The sequence below is a fragment of the Oncorhynchus kisutch genome, linkage group LG5, assembly GCF_002021735.2.
Source record: "Oncorhynchus kisutch isolate 150728-3 linkage group LG5, Okis_V2, whole genome shotgun sequence".
Classification (NCBI taxonomy): Eukaryota; Metazoa; Chordata; class Actinopteri; order Salmoniformes; family Salmonidae; genus Oncorhynchus; species Oncorhynchus kisutch.
In genome coordinates, this window is record NC_034178.2 from 32,350,028 (window position 1) to 32,369,726 (window position 19,699).

A 19,699-nucleotide genomic window follows, 5' to 3' on the forward strand; every position below is an offset into this window, starting at 1 on the left:
GTCTGACGTGCTGAACGTGTTCCTGGAGAGAAGAAGAAAAAATCAGTATGTCATCCAGGTAAACATATATGAACTGATCAATCATATCTCTCAGCACGTCATTGACGAGTGCCTGGAAAACCGCTGGGGAGTTGGATAGCCCAAAAGGCATGACCAAATATTCGAAGTGCCCTCTGGGGGTGTTAAACGCGGTCTTCCATTCGTCCCCCCCCCTTATGCGAACCAAATGATATGCATTCCGTAAATCCAACTTAGTGAACACGGATGCTCCCTGTAACCTTTCAAAGGCTGAGGACATCAACGGTAAGGGATAGGTATTCTTCACTGTGATGTTATTCAACCCACGGTAATCAATGCAAGGACGCAGAGAACCGTCCTTCTTCCCCACAAAGAAGAACCCGGCCCCCGCTGGAGAAGAGGAAGGACGAATGAATCCAGATGCCAGAGAATCAGAGATGTATCTCTCCATAGCCTCCCTCTCAGGAACAGAGAGTGAATATAACTTGCCTTTAGGCGGAGACTCACCTGGCAATAATTCTATTGCACAGTCATAGGGACGATGCGGAGGAAGAGAAGCAGCACGGGACTTACTGAACACCTCCTTCAGGTCGAGGTATTCAACGGGCACGTTAGACAAATCCACTGCCTCCTCTAGAAACACAGAATCAGACACAGACGAACAAGCAGACACCAAACAGGACTCAAGGCACTTGTTACTCCACATGGATATAGAGTTATGACCCCAGTCAACTCTGGGGTTGTGTTGGGTGAGCCAAGGGTGGCCGAGAACTAATGGTGCAATGGGTGAGTCCATGAGTAGAAATGATAGTGTCTCAGTGTGATTGCCAGAAGTGATGAGTGTGATAGGTTCAGTGGTGTGAGAAATGTTAGGGAGTTCTTGACCATTGAGAGCGTTGACGGATATCTTGTGCGAGAGTGAGGTGATAGGAATCTGGAGTTTGTGAGCGAGCTTGAAGTCCATGAAATTACCCTCTGCTCCTGAATCCAGTAAGGCTTGGGTGTCGTGCGTGTGGGTGGCCCATCTTAGTCTTACCGGGAGGAGAGTAGATGATGAGGTCTTCTCTGTGGTGACACCACCCGATAGTAGCCTCAAGCTTACTACCGGGCCTGATCTTTTACCGGGCAGGAGTGGATAAAGTGGCCCGCTCTACCACAGTAGAGACAGAGTCCTTGGGATCTCCGCCTCTCCCTCTCTTCCCGGGAGAGGCGAGCTCTCCCCAGCTGCATGGGTTCGTGAGCGGAGGCTGAACTGGCCGTGTTCCCGCCGCTGGCATGCCAGCCCTCCGTGTCGTTATACGGTCTGTTAGGGCATGCTCGGTGGCCAATACGACTCAGACGAGCGTCGACCCTCAAGGCTAGTTCCACTAGTCCATTTAAATTCCTGGGAAGGTCCAGAACATAAATCTCCTTCTGGATCCGGTCCTCCAGCCCATGCAGGAACATGTCCCACTGCGCCTCCTCGTTCCACTGACACTCTGCGGCCAGAGTGCGGAATTGGATGGAGTATTCCGATACTGAACGGTCTCCTTGGCGAAGGTCAGCGAGTAGTCTGGCCGCCTCCCTACCCGCCACGGCCCGATCGAAGACCCTTCTCATCTCCTCGGAGAGTGTCTGGAAAGAGGTGCAGCATGGGTCCTGGTTCGCCCACACCGCCGTTCCCCAAAGAGCCGCTTTGCCTGATAGCAGTGTGAGTACGAATGCTACCTTAGACTGTTCACGGTTGAAGGTCCGTGGCTGCAACGAGAATTGCATGGAACATCTCGTAAGAAAAGCTCTGCAATAGTCAGGATCACCTGAATAACCCTCTGGTGTCGGTAGCCGTGGCTCTAGCTGGGAATCCGGCTCTGGCGGGGCGGGTTGAACTGCCGGTGTAGGTGGCGCAGCGAGACCCCTCAGATGTTGTAATTGTTGGGTCAGCTGGGATACCTGCGTCACAAGGCCTTGTACTGCCTGACCTGTGCTGGAGATGTTCTCCTCTTGTTGATCCATTCTCGTGATACTGCGGGAAATGAATTCGGTCAGACTCGTTGAACTCGCTGCATCCATGGTCTGGTCAGATCGTTCTGTGACAATACAGAGGCGGATGCAAGATGCAAGCAACGATGGTTTAATGAATACAGTTTACAGCAGCAACAGGACAGACTGACTCTACTCAGACGGAATCCAACCCAGGGACTAGGGCGCATCTTCCGATGATAGCGTGCTGAGAAATCCAGGGGAGTGTGTCCGGATGTGTAGGAGGGAGCACAGCAGATAATCCACACAAGGGCGATGAGAGATGAGTACGGACACACGACACAAACTCAGAGAAGTAACAACGATCTGACAACAAGAAACACTGGTTACAGAACATATAAAGGGAAGATAAGTGATTCCAGCTGGCACAGACAATCAGGCTGAGATTGGGAACCACGCCCACACAAACACGGGAGAGAGAGAGAGAGAGAGAGAGAGAGAGAGAGAAAGAGAGAGGGAGGCAGTGGATTCATGAACCGTGACACATTGTGTTGCTGGTTCGAGCCCTGTCAGGAGCGAGGAGAGGGACGGAGGCTATACTGTTACACTGGCAATACTAAAGTGCCTATAAGAACATCCAATAGTCAAAGGTTAATGAAATACAAATGGTATAGAGGGAAATAGTCCTATAATTCCTATAATAACTACAACCTAAAACGTCTTACCTGGGAATATTGAAGACTCATGTTAAAAGGAACCACCAGCTTTCATATGTTCTCATGTTCTGAGCAAGGAACTGAAACATTAGCTTTCTTACATAGCACATATTGCACTTTTACGTTCCTCTCCTACACTTTGTTTTTGCATTATTTAAATAGATTGTATTGAAGTATTATATTAAGTTAAAATAAGTGTTAATTCAGTATTGTTGTAATTGTCATTATTACAAATAAAGCAAAATTTTTTCATCGGCCGATTAATCGGTATCTGCTTTTTTGGTCCTCCAATATTCGTTATCGGTATCAGCGTTGAAAAATCATAATCGGTCAACCTCTATTACAGAGCATGCAGTAAAGCTTTGTTTGCCACCGAATTCTGCTTTGTAGCACCTACAGATGAAACATTATGGACTTAAAGAAGGCCTGGGCGAGGCCAAAATCTCATAAATATGCCAAATTTGATTAATTATTTCTCAATTATGCTTTTAGATACAAATGTTTAAAAAAACATGTAAAAAATCCTTCCTCCAGAGGATCATTCTATGTATTCAATTTCATGAAAATCCACCATGTGTGAGATCCTATCGAAACACTAAAATACATTTCCAAAAGGTAATGAAAGCAGGACTAGAGAGCCATCTCTCTTGTAGCTGGGTGTATGGACTGAGAAACCAAGGGAAATAGAGCTACAATGGTTGAATTGCACATGACTGAAATACTAATCAGGGACCATTAAGAGCTGGGCAATTTTTTCTCTCTCCATATTTCTATAAATTGACTGAAATATCACAATAACGATAAATGGAAGGATAAGTTTATAACAAATGTGCACCGGTTAGCCTACACTTTAAAAGGTGCTATCTAGAACCTAAAAGGGTTCTTCCTCTGCCCCCATTAGAAAACACTTTGAAGAACCATTTTTTGGTTCCAGGTAGATCCTTTTTGGGTTGCATGTAGAACCCCTTCCACAGAGGATTCTACATGGATAAGCAGGTAGCTTAGTGGTTAGAGCATTGGACTAGTAACCGAAAGGTTGCAAGATCGAATCCCTGAGCTGATAAGATGAAAATCTGTCGTTCTGCCCCTGAACAAGGCAGTAAACCCACTGTTCCCCGGTAGGCCATCATTGAAAATAATAATTTGTTCTTAACTGACTTGCCTAGTTAAATAAAGGTTTAAAAAAAGGGGTTCTCCTATGGAGACAAAGACTCCTTTTGGAACACTTTTTTCTAAGAGTGTACTTTTCAATTATTACTGTACCCTTAGAACTACTACTACTACTAGTTTGAATGTTGTAACTATCCATTGTAACTATCCATTGTAGCTATCCATTGTAACTATCCATTGTAACTATCCATTGTAGCTATCCATTGTAACTATCCATTGTAACTATCCATTGTCACTATCCATTGTAACTATCCATTGTAGCCGATATAAGCAGACTTACAGTATTTAATTGAAAACATTTCACTAGTATAGGCTACTTATCATGACAGTAAAATGTCCTCGATAAATGGTTGGTACGGTCAGTGTCAATCATTTTTCTGTTTATCGTCCCAGCTCTAGGACCAGTGTTCTCTTTGATATGATTGACTTAATCTATTTGCGACATAATCCCCAATTATGTAAAGTGTTATAAACTAGATGAAAAAAGTGGTTTACATCAGACATCACAAAAGCAACCTCATAACAAAGCAGTGGTTTCTATTCATTGTTTGCTATATTCCACAAACACCAGAGGCCACGGGTTGTCTAATGCTTGTACGTTATTTTAGAACGAACACAATGTAAACACATGCATAAATGATGCTGAGAACTCCTAGCTATCGTGACCTTCTGATACAGCAAATCAAACACAGAGGCTGTGAGCTGCAAGCTCAGAAATCAAACAATTTCACTGCAGCTCTTAAAAATAAATACGTATTCACTCCAGCTGAGCTGAGACCCAGAGAGCATGTCTGACACAGGGTGCTTTGCGCTGATTTATTGACAAAAATATCAAACATTGAGTGATGGAGGCGCGTTGAGAACATGACCTGAGGGGCAATGAGCTGCAAAACAAATACAAAACGTAAAGAACTATCTGCTTTAAGAAAGAAACGCCGTTCCACGCCGTGCATTTTCTATTCTCGTCCAGATGCACAGCCTGTGTAATCACTTCTTTCTCCTTTTCTCCCATGACCGCTCCGTGGAATATGATACAGTAACTAATCAATCGCTCTGCTCACATGTTGAGGCAGGACCACTGAGTTACGGAAATACTATGGAAATGTGGCAGCACATATTGATTTGGGCCACAGCCCTAAAGCAGGAGACTAAGGAGAATAACAGAGCAGTATCACCAAGGCTCCTGTTCACAATCCGTCTGACTCAACCACACCACCCAAATTAAAGATGCAGAATTGGAGGGAGCATATGCAGGGGTGTGAGAGGAGTACAATAAACAGAATACTGCTGGTGAGAATAAGCTCTCACCTTTTCCCCCTCTCCTTCTCTCAACCACTCACTCATGCACACACTCACATGCGCGCGCGCACGCACACACACACACACACACACACACACACACACACACACACACACACACACACACACACACACCAGTATATAGCTGCTGAGTAAGATTAGAGAGTAAATCATAACATGGGTGACTCATAAGGTAGGCAGTAGTATACTGGACATACACTGAGTATACCAAACATTAAGAACACAATCCTAATATTGCGTGGCATGCCCTTTTGCCCTCAGAACAGTCTCAATTTGTCACGGCATGGACTCTACAAGTTGTCGAAAGCATTCCACAGGGATGCTGGCCCATGTTGACGTTAATGTTTCCCACAGTTGTGTCAAGTTGGCTGGGTGTCCTTTGGGTGGTGGACCACCCCTTGATACGTGAAACTGTTGAGCGTGAAAAATCCAGCAGCCTTGCAGTTCTTGACACAAACCTGGTTTGCCTGGGACCTACTACCATAACCTGTTCAAAGGCACTTCAAATCCTTTGTCTTGCCCATTCACCCTCTGAATGGCACACATGCAGAATTCATGTCTCATTTGTCTCAAGGCTTCAAAATCTTTAACCTGTCTCCTCCCCTTCATCTACAGTGATGGAAATGGATCAAACAAGTGACATCAATTATGGGATCATAACTTTCACCTGAATTCACCTGGTCAGTCTATGTCATGGAAAGAGCAGGTGTTCTTAATGTTTTGTATACTCAGTGTATTATTCTCCCACCCAGGCCTCTCCAATCCTGTTCCTGGAGAGCTACCCTCCTGTAGGTGTTCACTTCAAACCCAGTTGTAACTAACCTGGTTCAGCTTATCAACCAGCTAACTACTAGAATCAGGTGCGCTAGATTAGGGTTGGAGCAAAAACCTACAGGATGGTAAGTTCTCCAGGAACAGGGTTGGAGAGGCCTGCTCCAGCCATTGGTCCACAGCATACTCTTGGCCGGAGTCTTTCTTCCAGACGACTGCAGGGCCACATTTAGTACAGTAATTCCCCTGAGGCTAGTGTAGCTTCAGCAGCAGGGCCATGTAGCAGTGACACCATCCACACAACCCTTCTGGTGCTATGACCAGTACCTCAAATAAACTTGTGAGCTGTGAACCCGTGAAGCTGTGAGGCTTACATGAGAGGTTACAAGGAAGCATCTATAGCCACTGCTGAATACAAGATTGAAAGACCAAGGTCATAATCAACATAAAGCCCCTACCATAACGGTCACAGAACATCCCTGAATTCAGCGACATACAGAGAGCGATACAGTTCGTTGACATCAGCAAAAAGAGAGGGTGTTAGCAAAAAAACGAACACTCGTCAACGTCAGTCCTCGTAAGTAGAGACATATAGGGTTGAGTCCTAGAGGCTAAGCACGGCCCCAGGAGAAGGGCCCTTTTACACGTGCCATCAATGGCATGAGCAGCGATGCGTACTGTTACTACGGCTGTTACTGTACCTCGTGCTGTCCTTCAGAAATTCTCCCCCTCTCCGCCAGGAGATGGAGGCCCTAGGGGACGCATGGGGACGGCACTCCATGATCACCTCCCCCCCTCTCTGGATCAGCATGGACTTCTTCACAGGACTGCTGGAGAAGTCGGGTGAAGAGGCTGCATGGGGAACAGAACAAACCCTGTTGCTACCATTCTGTTCTCTTTGACAAGGCACAGCAGCTAGCTATCGCATGTACTGTATGCATTAGCCAAACTGTCAAACACATCCTAGTCAATTATATAAATTGGATTTCATGAAAAACCACTGGTTGGGTTTCTTTATCAAGTAAATATGCAAATGTGACTAAAAACCATGGCTCGGCTAATATTCACTGTTTTTGTAAATTTTCTTTTGGAGTTGGTTCTGCCTACTGACAGTGATTCTACACAAATGTCTTGACCTTGCGGTGTCTCTGGCTTCAACTTTCTAAACAAGACATAACAAACACTCCAGACTAGAGTCCTCCAGACACACTTACCTACAACTTTGAGTTCAGCGCTGGCATAGATGGCGCCGTGTTCGTTCTCTGCCAGACACTGGTACATACCAGAGTCCAACAGGTTGATCCTGGGGACGGCCAATCGTCCACCTTCTACCAGTATCCTGTCCTGGTGGCAAGACATACACACCCTCATTAACACACTTTAGTATGGGATGTGTGATAAAACTACGTTTAAATTGATACTTTTAGAAATGCATAACCTAGGAATATTAGTATCTGAACAATACAAAGGTTCATGCAAACTGTCAACTACAATTTAGATATTTTGGCCATGTAAGATTTAGCAAAAAAACAACAACTGTCAATCAGGATTTTTCTGCAGTGTAACATGGATATCATCTATCTTGTGATAGTGTGACCTTTGCAGCAAACCTTGTGACGGGTAGACTTTTGAAATACAAACCGGCTTAATGTTTGATCTCATGCCTTTGATCTGAGATGAAAAAGGGTCTTAAGATGGGTAGAGTAGTTCTTAATGGAGTATAACAATGACACATACAAAATGCTCAGTACAATGTTTAGCCATTCTCACCTCCAGCACCAAGGGCTCCCCGTTCTTCAGCCATCTGTACACAGGTTTAGGCTTACCGCTCGCCTTGCACTCCCACTGGAGATTAGCCTCGATGGCCATATGAACATCTTTCAACGTCTGGACCCACTGCAGATGTTCAACACCTGGAGAATAAAGAACACGATTTAGTAACAAAATGTCAGCCTTTATATTGACAGTTCCAATGCAGAACTGTTTTGTTGGGGGGGGGGGGGCTTAAGTCGTCCTAAAATAAATAATGGCACAAACAATAGCTCTATGGAAGAGCTGGAAGCTGCCTTAAGCTTGGGATGCCATTTGTATTTTTCTCTAAGGACCAACTGGCTATTGGCAGTATTCAAGTTGGCAAGACAACGGCTTAGCTACTTCAGAATGACTAAACAGAAAGGTTAATTGGTACAAATTAATTCCAGATTATCCTGTCATTATAATGGCCTTTCATACAGAAAAAGGTTTTCCAGGCCTGACTCATTATCCATAATTTATCCATAATTTATGGACTCAAAATTTTAATTAGACTTGTTTAGCTAAACGTTGACAAAAGACAGATAAACCCATTACCATTCAAGGAATTGTTCATTTTTATGAGTTATATTTAGGGATTTAAAGTTGAAAACCATTTGTTGGTTTGAATTGTTTCATTATTAAACAAATAAGCATTTATGAGCCTGGGAAATAAAATGAGGAACTCCTCTGAACAGTTAAATGAATTATAGCCTATCACAAAAGCAACATACAACTGTTAATCTATATATGTTGTGATGTGATCATACTCTGGAATACGAGTTGTCCTTTGGCAACGTTCTTTCCTCTGGAGTTCTCTGCAACACACTCATATACACCAGCATCCTCCGGTCTGAAATATGGTATTTCCAGGACCCCGTTGGAATGATTGATTTTGATCTTGCCAGGGAGGGGATTCCCATCTGTTCTCCTCCATGTGATGGAAGGCACTGGGCTGGAGAGGTCAGGCAGGAAAGGTCACCACAGCCACATGCTTCATACTGACACTTAGTATTAATACATTAGCTGCCAGACATAGATATCTAACATTGTTGTGTGTCATGGGAGATGTCTGGCCAATGACTAATACAGTACATTCTCAGAATCTGAAATTCCATATGCAAAGACTATGTGATGCTGCTACAGTGTGCTTGCAAATGATCTCAGTTGATTAATGGTTACCCAAACTATCTGCACTGACCCTATCTTGCAATGACTCTATGCACACCTTCCTAATATTGAGTTGCACCCCCACACCCCGTTTTGTCCTCAGAACAGCCTCGATTCTTTGGGGCACGGACTCTACAAGGTGTCGAAAGCATTCAACAGGGATGCTGGCCCATGTTGACTCCAATGCTTCCCACAGTTGTGTCAAGTTGTCTGGATGTCCTTTGGCTGGTGGACCATTCTTGGTACACACGGGAAACTGTTGATTGTGAAAAACCCAGCAGCGTTGCAGTTCTTGACACAAACCGGTGCGCCTGGCACCTACTACCATACCCCGTTCAAAAGAACATAAATCTTTTGTCTTGCCCATTCATCCCCTGAATGGCACACATACACAATCCATGTCTTAATTGTCTCAATGTTTAAAAATCATTCTACATGGAATAAATCAATAAGGGATCATAGATTTCACCTCGATTCACATGGTCAGTCTATGCTATACACACTATATACACACTCACACACAAAACCCGCACACACACACACACATAAGGTAACTGAGCTAAAAGACTACCGCCCCGTAGCACTCACTTCCGTCATCATGAAGTGCTTTGAGAGACTAGTCAAGGACCATATCACCTCCACCCTACCTGACACCCTAGACCCACTCCAATTTGCTTACCGCCCAAATCGGTCCACAGACGATGCAATCTCAACCACACTGCACACTGCCCTAACCCATCTGGACAAGAGGAATACCTATGTGAGAATGCTGTTCATCGACTACAGCTCGGCATTTAACACCTTAGTACCCTCCAAGCTCGTCATCAAGCTCGAGACCCTGGGTCTCGACCCCGCCCTGTGCAACTGGGTACTGGACTTCCTGACGGGCCGTCCCCAGGTGGTGAGGGTAGGCAACAACATCTCCACCCCGCTGATCCTCAACACTGGGGCCCCACAAGGGTGCGTTCTGAGCCCTCTCCTGTACTCCCTGTTCACCCACGACTGTGTGGCCACGCACACCTCCAACTCAATCATCAAGTTTGCGGACGACACAACAGTGGTAGGCTTGATTACCGGCCTACAGGGAGGAGGTGAGGGCCCTCGGAGTGTGGTGTCAGGAAAATAACCTCACACTCAACGTCAACAAAACTAAGGAGATGATTGTGGACTTCAGGAAACAGCAGAGGGAACACCCCCCTATCCACATCGATGGAACAGTAGTGGAGAGGGTAGCAAGTTTTAAGTTCCTCGGCATACACATCACAGACAAACTGAATTGGTCTACCCACACAGACAGCATCGTGAAGAAGGCGCAGCAGCGCCTCTTCAACCTCAGGAGGCTGAAGAAATTCTGCATCCTGGCGGGCTGTATCACCGCCTGGTACGGCAACTGCTCCGCCCACAACCGTAAGGCTCTCCAGAGGGTAGTGAGGTCTGCACAACGCATCACCGGGGGCAAACTACCTGCCCTCCAGGACACCTACACCACCCGATGTTACAGGAAGGCCATAAAGATCATCAAGGACAACAACCACCCGAGCCACTGCCTGTTCACCCCGCTATCATCCAGAAGGCGAGGTCAGTACAGGTGCATCAAAGCTGGGACCGAGAGACTGAAAAACAGCTTCTATCTCAAGGCCATCAGACTGTTAAACAGCCACCACTAACATTGAGTGGCTGCTGCCAACACACTGACTCAACTCCAGCCACTTTAATAATGGGAATTGATGGGAAATGATGTAAAATATATCACTAGCCACTTTAAACAATGCTACCTAATATAATGTTTACATACCCTACATTATTCATCTCATATGTATACGTATATACTGTACTCTATATCATCTACTGCATCTTTATGTAATACATGTATCACTAGCCACTTTAACTATGCCACTTTGTTTACATACTCATCTCATATGTATATACTGTACTCGATACCATCTACTGTATCTTGCCTATGCCGCTCTGTACCATCACTCATTCATATATCTTTATGTACATATTCTTTATCCCCTTACACTTGTGTGTATAAGACAGTAGTTTTGGAATTGTTAGTTAGATTACTTGTTGGTTATTACTGCATTGTCGGAACTAGAAGCACAAGCATTTCGTTACACTCGCATTAACATCTGCTAACCATGTGTATGTGACAAATACAATTTGATTTGATTTGATAACACACACATTTTTGTACTCATCATTTGCTGCTGCTACTCGGTTCTTTGTTTTATTATTATCAATCCTGATGCCTAGTCACTTTACCCTGCCTTCATGTACATATCTACCTCAAATACCTTTTTATTATCTATCCTGATGTCTAGTCACTTTACCCTGCCTTCATGTACATATCTACCTCAAATACCTTTTTATTATCTATCCTGATGTCTAGTCACTTTACCCTGCCTTCATGTACATATCTATCTCAAATTACCTTGTGCCTCTGCACATTGATCTGGTACTGGTACTCCCTGTATATAACTCCACATTGATCTGGTATTGGTACTCCCTGTATATAGCTCCACATAGATCTGGTACTGGTACTCCCTGTATATAACTCCACATAGATCTGGTACTGGTACTCCCTGTATATAACTCCACATTGATCTGGTACTGGTACTCCCTGTATATAACTCCACATAGATCTGGTACTGGTACTCCCTGTATATAACTCCACATAGATCTGGTACTGGTACTCCCTGTATATAGCTCCACATTGATCTGGTACTGGTACTCCCTGTATATAACTCCACATAGATCTGGTACTGGTACTCCCTGTATATAACTCCACATAGATCTGGTACTGGTACTCCCTGTATATAACTCCACATAGATCTGGTACTGGTACTCCCTGTATATAACTCCACATTGATCTGGTACTGGTACTCCCTGTATGTAACTCCACATAGATCTGGTACTGGTACTTCCTGTATATAGCTCCACATAGATCTGGTACTGGTACTCCCTGTATATAACTCCACATAGATCTGGTACTGGTACTCCCTGTATATAGCTCCACATAGATCTGGTACTGGTACTCCCTGTATATAACTCCACATAGATCTGGTACTGGTACTCCCTGTATATAGCTCCACATAGATCTGGTACTGGTACTCCCTGTATATAACTCCACATAGATCTGGTACTGGTACTCCCTGTATATAACTCCACATAGATCTGGTACTGGTACTCCCTGTATATAACTCCACATAGATCTGGTACTGGTACTCCTGGTATATAGCTCCACATAGATCTGGTACTGGTACTCCCTGTATATAACTCCACATTGATCTGGTACTGGTACTCCCTGTATATAACTCAATTCTTGTGTATTTTATTCCTCTTGTGTTACCGTTTTTCTTTTTAGGTAATAAAAAAGCATTTCACGGTTAAGTCCACACCCGTTGTAAACGCTGCATGTGACAAATCCAATTTGATTTGATTTGAGACCTACTTTCCTAAGGCGAAACATTCCAGTTTCACTGATGATCCTTTGGTGACATGAAGACTTTCGGGGAACTGAACTTCAATCTTTGGCTCATACTCTCCCATTACAGCTGTGTCAGGTGGAAGAACATCACATTAATTCAAACACAAAATGAACATTGCATTCTATAATTCAAATGAAATGCAAGAACTGTGGCACAGAGCAGGTTGGTAAAGGGCATGCCTGCGTGTTAATATGCTTTACAACATCTCTGCTCCAGCTCAAATCTTAAGTGGCACACACTGTATAATCACTGGTAATGGGGTTGGTGAGGTGAATCTCACTGTGCAGAAATGTTTTTGTGTGCACGTGTGTGAGTGTGTCTGTGTGTGTCTAAGCACTCAACATTTCCGGATATGTAAATGCGTAAACGTGTCTTTTCATGCAGAGGGAGAGATGGCTTTTCATGCCGTGTTCAAAACAACTGGGAACTCTGGAGAAAGAAAAACCGAGCTCCGACTGAGAAAAATCCCTTTCAACGGTCCTCCAACTCCCGGCCTCTTTCTTAGAGCTCCAGTTGACCGACCTGAAGATCACTGGCGTCATGATTGAACCGTGTATTCTTTCGGAGTTCCCAGTAGTTTTGAACGCGGCATCAGACCCTACGGCTCGGTAGCGTGAATACTGCACAACCCCGATCCTGAGCAGCAGCTAAACAAAACACCGTCGCGCTCAAGACGACTGATTTATCTCCTTAGCTTTCACTCCCCACAACGGTACAGGCGAGGTCAGCATGCAGGATAAGCAGGAGACAGTGGAGCCAGTGGAAGCAGTGTAGCATGCTCACCGTCCCTGCGCAGCACCACGGGGGTGGGCGAGCTGTACGCGGTGGCGTTGGTCATCATGTTCCTCACCACACACGTGTAGTTCCCCACATCGGAGGCCTCCACCTTGGCGATGTACAGGTTGCCGGTCCTCTGGGAGACGAAACGGCGGGTATCCTGCAGCAGGAAACTTGGGCGTCCGTTGAAAACCCACGAGTATTTGATCTCTGCAGGGGAAGAGCACAGGCAGCGACCGCAGAGGATCGTGGGCATTGACAGAGGAAGAGATACTTGTGCCAATGACATCACAAAATCTGCCAGTGTGGCGAAACTAAGGATAAACAAGAGATCAGGTTAGACTCTTGTACCTGTACTGTAGCTATAAAAAGGATGGAGACATGCAGTAGTTGCATCTTATAATATCTAATAACATTGCACTTAGACAGTGTAATAAGATTTATGTGCAGGGGGCAGTTCACAAAACAGTCGCAATAACAGACGGTGGCACATCCATGGCAGTCATGGCATTCTAGTCTGTGCCCACTGTTGCCCATCGACATACTCAACAGCAGTATTTCAAACAGTTTCTAATTGAATAACGCATCATTCAATAATGTTATGTTTTTTGTTTGTTGTTTTAGCTCGACAGCTTAACATGGCTGAACCTTGCTCTTTTCACGTCTCCAAGCATTTCAGAGAGCAAGCAGGGATTTGGATACGCTATTGAATTCCATTTTCAGTTAGAGGAGATAGCAGCCTCCTCCCGCGCGTACTACGGGTCAGTGCCACCGGCTTATGCCGATCACACAGACAGCGGAGTAAATTCTAAGTTCAAAAACATTATCGTAATCTAGGCTGGGTCCTTTTTTGTCCTGGCAGCCTTTAGACTCGGTGGCCCTTTAATGAGAGAGAGAGAGGGAGTGAAAGAGAGACAGAGAGAGAAGAGAGATGGACAGAGCGAGAGAGAGGGAGTGAAAGAGAGACAGAGAGAGAAGAGAGATGGGGGGGGGGGTTGGAGCAGCGGGATCTGGAGACATCAATGTCAAATTAAGAGCTTCTTAAGAGACAGGGAGGGTAGGGTGGGCTGGGGTATTAGAGCCCCTCTGATCAAGGAACACATTACATCCTGCAGTCAGTCTTTTGACTGGGCAGACAGTAAAGATCCGATTGCTTCCTTCAGGGAAACAGTGAATTAAAATGATCATAGTGAAAGTCAGGGCAGAGTGACAGACCTTTCATGATTAGAGAGTATTATGGAGTGGTTCTGCTTAAGGGTTGTGGTCTCACAGCAACAGAGGACTCGCAGAATTGAACACTGAACACAGACCATTTCAGAACACCTACTACTGATGGCTCAAGTTGCTTGAAATAACATTTATATGGCTCTGCATTTCTGTATCAGCAATAACTTGCACTAAATTGGTTTGACATTACTACAAGTTATGACAGAAAACAAACATGTTTGCTTGGATCTAAAAATCCACAGCGTTGTTCTCCAATTCAAAAATGTATGCCTTTCCTCTGAAATCCACCTGGAGACAGCAGCATTGTGAAACACAATCCCATCAAATGTCTGGAAGAAAAACTAGAAAATATCAAATGAAGAGATGAAGGCATTTTGGGGAAAAGGAAGAGAGATTGCAAAAAAGGTGCGGTTTGAATCCCTCGTGGCCATTGATTCAGTTGGAAACAGAGAGTGGAGAAATGCTGGTACGCTGGCGTGAAATTGTGGTAGTGGCGCGGAATGGCTTCAGGAGTGCGGGGCACTTTGAGGGTCTGCTAATCAGCAGCACACAGACACGGAACAGACTCGCAGCTGTGCCACGGGATAAACGCCCCCCCCCCCCCCCCCCCCCGACACACCAGCCACCAGGAGCGCTGGAAGGAAGTGGAGCGCCGGAGGCTTACAAATGATAGCACGGTAGCGGGTCACACTGGGAAAGAGTGAGCTTGAGGCCATGAAGTGTGAGGGTATGAACTGGGGATGTAACGGCATTTGGAGTTTGGGTTGAGTTCAGGTAGATGAGGGATCCTGCTCCAGTCCAGTAGGACTGATCATAAAAGCCAGTCCCACGGGAGAGGAAGAGAGAGAAAGTAGGATGTGAAAGACTAGAAGTGAGAAGAAGTAGTAGATATGAGAGCAGAGGCTTGCAGCAGTGTTGGAAAGGAAGTGGGTGTGATTGTGAGGGGGCGTAAGATAGCTGGGGCGTGTGTGAAAGAGAAGCAGCATAGAATCAGTAAGGGTTGAGGATACAAAGCGTTATACACTCTCAGGAAAAAAAAGGGTTCCAAAATGGTTCTTCAGCTGTCCCCATAGGAGCACCCTTTTGGGTTCCATGTAGAACCCTCGGCGGAAAGAGTTCTACATGGAACCCAAAAAGGCTCTACCTGGAACCAAAAAGGGTTCTTCAAAGGGTTCTCCTATGGGGATAGCCGAAGAACCCTTTAAGGTTCTAGATAGCACCTTTTTTTGTTGTAAGAGTGTGGTACCTCCATTATGGGGTGGAGGGCCACATAGCAGCACCACAGCCTGGCCTTCTCTCACTGACACTGTGTTCCTGGACTTTCTGCTGAAGTTCTGCAGATCTGTGGGGAGGCAAAGACAAAGTGGCTCTGATTACTTTCAGACGTCCATAGTTGAACCTCTCCTAAATTGCAGTGAGATTCTGGAGAGGGCATTTTCATTTTGAAGACCATGTTCCTCTCTATGCACATTGCTTGTACCTCATTTGCTTTACTTCCCTGCTAATACCACCAGTGACATGTGTGAACAGGGAGAGACATAAATACCTCTCTCTAAACCGGGGTTTTACGGATCACTTTCACTTTTCATTAAATGCTGCTGCATTACGAGGAAAAATAGACAGCTCCAGGGACCCCAAACCTTTGGAAATATCATTCAAATCCCAAGAGGGGGGCAGGCAAATATCAACAATAACAAAGTCTCATCTCATCCAAAGGCTTATCACCATTTAAATGAACATATCAAGTATGAGCACCCTTCCTGCATGAATAATACAAACCCCTACCCCCTGAGATTGGTTATAACTTCCCTAACGTAATGTGGGATTGGTTTGGTTTGTTTAATTAGCTGGAGCCTGTCAGTAGACCTGCATTGTAAAAAGAAACAACATTGACATATGAACACCCTACCAGGTCTACCAAGGCATATCACTTAGGTGGACCATTCCATTCCAACTGGGTTAGTCTTGGCACTATCTCCAGAGTAAATAAATGTGTTGATGGATTCATGGGAGAACTTTAGTCTGGAATGATGTTTATCTTTTTCGCTGGCTACAGAGGGAGTGAATTTCACAGTGCATTTGAGTGAGAAGAAGAGAGGTAAACGTGCCCATCTGTTGTTGAAAGCGCTCCAGATGATGTGATTTAGTCAGGGTGTAACATTAAGCCAGAGTTAAAAACCATTCTAAGATTCCGACTTACACTAATCACTAATGGAGCTGCAGGCTTAGTGCATGTCAACACGGCAATTACCCCAAAGTAACAGCACTTCTCAAATTAAAACATGCTTCCGGAGTGAGAAGAAAAACCCTTTTGGGGTTCCTAACCTGAATGATTTGCTTGTGCTGTACTTAATCGTGCGTTAAATCGTAGCAAATCACATCTTCACTTGATGTGTCATGACTAGAGAAACAGACTGTCTCTCGAAGACGTGTCTCTAAAAAACACTTGAAAATGAACTTTTTTTTTTTAGGTAAATGTCTGAAATGGCAGTGTTTTGTTGTTCTTTCGTATTGAAGATAGGAGTCCAAATCTACTCACATGCAAACTGAACCTTGGCCTCCCTGCTGACGATGGTCCCAAAGACATTGGTAGCAATACACTGGTAAACGCCCCCGTGATGTGTTGCATGGGGGTGATTGATCAACAGGTTTCCTTCAACCAGGTTGTAGTTCAAATCCATGTCAATATATCCCCCATCAACCTTCCATCTGTAGAGCCGCACACACAAACACAAATGATTATTCCTCACGATCAGACAGTACAAACCAACATGGCCACAGGACAACATAGCATTCTAAATGAAAATACTGACACGGGGAAAGGTATGAAAAGCTAAAGAGTTTAAAGGACAAGCACCTACTTATAATGCGGGACTGGGTTCCCCTTTGCTTTACAATTGATGAACACCTTGTTGTCCTCAGACCTCAGGGGGAAAACGCTGTCACTTGGTTCTTGAGTGAAGACAGGTCCATGGCGTGCGCTTCTCTCTGAGTGAAAAGAGCTCCGCCGCTTTAGTTTTACCTTGCTACCGACAACTACGCCTGAACGGTGAAAGCCAATCACTGAGGACAAAATGATACATTGTGTGAACCTATACCCAACTATGTACCCAACCTGTTTTACTGTACACACAGTAGTCTTTAGGCTACAAGGACAGCCTCGCCACAGTGTTGACATGAGAGAGAACAAATACGACACTGACAATTAGAGGCCAATGAACTGATCCCATTCTCTACACCCTGTAGCTCTGCACGCATACTCGGACGCCGCAATTTACAGTGCACACGGACAAGTCATACAGGAAGTCCAGGGACATCTTCCACAGTATTGTCCTTCTTTCCATTTGAATTCCAACCAACGTTCAGTCTGTTGGCACACCCGTGACACGGATGGCAGCTCAGTCAGGTCTGCTGTTTTGGTAAGCTGCTGCCAACTTACCAATACACCAGAGTAATTACCCCATGTTACAGTAATTGACTCCGCTGAAATGCAGCTATCGTTCCCTTAATGCGTAACCCCCCCCCCCCCCCCCTCCGTCAGAACTAATCGTCTTCTCTGTTCCGACACACAGTAGGCTACAGTATCCTGTCGGTGGCTCTCCACAGCTACAGTCCAAGTTCTAATGTCCCCTTTGGAAATCAACAGTCTTTCATATGAACGATATGAGATTCTTTTTTTTTTATATATATATATATATATATATATATATATATTTTTTTTTTACAGGTACCTAACCTTGAAGACTAGGACAAAGAGAAGTACTCCCTCCCGCATCATCATCATGCTAATGAGAGTGTGGGGGAGAAGCTTTGCCTGAGGTGAGGACCTCCTTTCCTACCTCAGCCTCCAAGGGAGGTGCTTCATATCTCTGTCCTTTAAAGGAAATAAATGAATGAACCTTTTATAGCTGGTCTATTCAACCTGGGAAATGCTTGTGCTTCGTGTAATTTGGAGAGATCTCACCCTGGCTAGCAGTCACCCTCCAACTTGTCATCAAACTACACATGCACACTGAATATCAATTATATATGTATTTATGTAAATGTGAGCTCAATGATGAGGAAAATACATCAACCCGCACCAAGTAGAAGTCTTTGACATCTCCACATTCTGTCCCCCCCCCCCCCCCTCGTCATTGTCGTTTTTCTTTTCCAGGCTGCCTTGATCTGTACGTGTCCCTGAGAAAGTGCTGACTGAAGATAAAATGCTAACTCAATGGAGATGGCAGCATAGATAACACAATAGCCACCTACTCCATACACTGTGTACATTTAAATACATTTGTCTGATGGCTTGTAAATATCCGGGCTTGACTTCCATTTAAATCTGTCAGCCAGGCGTGTCAACGTTAAATCCCTCTCCATTCTGTAGATAGTTCATAATACCCAGACATAAAGTGTGGGAGATACACTGCTATATTGACACTCCAGATCTCTGCCTCTCGAAGGTCACTCCGGTGTACGGAAACAGAATTCAGGTTAGTAATTGGGACCTTGCAGGTGTTTGTTGAGTGGTATGGCTAAGAAGCTAAGGAAGTGTTATTGCCATGGAGATGAGCATAAAGCGAGACATATGACATGAAGAATGAGAAATACAAAATAGATTAGCACCATGGAAACCATTGTGTTGCGAGTTAATCACAAACCCTACATCTTTCACTCCAAGTTTGACACATGATCCTTTGTGGTGATATAGATCAAATGACGAGTGATGTCATACCGAAGGAAACCCCCTAACAGCATGCATCCTGGGTGAGAACAGCATGATACCCTTTGAAGAGGTAAGGAAATGATAAAACAGACAGAGGGGTGTATCGCTTGCAGAGGGGTGTATGCAGATCAGGTGTGGTATCAAAGGCAACTTGGGGGACATCTTACCAGCAAGGCAGTCCGTGAGTGACAGAAGGATTAACAGTTCCCATGGCAACAACATTTTCATTTTCCAAGGTCAAAGGCTTTCTTTCTTCCCATCCAATTGCCAGTGAGAGGGGAAAATTTCCTGTGTAAACTCTGCTCCTTGTAGCTGCGGAAAGGAGAAAAGACAAAATGGGCAATGTGACAACAATCTTTTTGCAATAGGCTATACACTGAGCCTGTTGAAAAATGGAGCTGGAATTGAGGAAAATCAGTCAACCATGAATAATGAATTCATCAAAATAAGCAGGGTCAAGATCCCGTGCCTGAGGGACAAGCTAGTAGCTGATCTACAGGAGCTGATATTTGGTGTGTACATTCTGCTGCTACAATATCTCCCAGGAGCACAAGTCAAGGGAGCGAGAAAAAAGATTC

General features: G+C 44.8%; 1 protein-coding gene across 1 annotated transcript in view; it reads right to left on the bottom strand.

The window, feature by feature from the left end:
* Positions 1–19,427, bottom strand: part of LOC109890167 (contactin-4) — a 38,137-nt gene extending 18,710 nt beyond the window's left edge. Inside the window, exons 1-10 of the mRNA XM_020482139.2 lie at positions 19,289–19,427; positions 17,272–17,398; positions 16,950–17,119; positions 15,657–15,752; positions 13,190–13,393; positions 12,370–12,472; positions 8,516–8,700; positions 7,725–7,867; positions 7,169–7,298; positions 6,656–6,806 (exon numbers count right to left, since the gene is read on the bottom strand). Coding sequence (XP_020337728.2) covers positions 6,656–6,806; positions 7,169–7,298; positions 7,725–7,867; positions 8,516–8,700; positions 12,370–12,472; positions 13,190–13,393; positions 15,657–15,752; positions 16,950–17,119; positions 17,272–17,398; positions 19,289–19,349 — 1,370 coding nt within the window. The 5' untranslated portion in view covers positions 19,350–19,427. The remainder of the gene's footprint in view (positions 1–6,655; positions 6,807–7,168; positions 7,299–7,724; positions 7,868–8,515; positions 8,701–12,369; positions 12,473–13,189; positions 13,394–15,656; positions 15,753–16,949; positions 17,120–17,271; positions 17,399–19,288) is intronic.
* Positions 19,428–19,699: the final 272 nt, after the last annotated feature.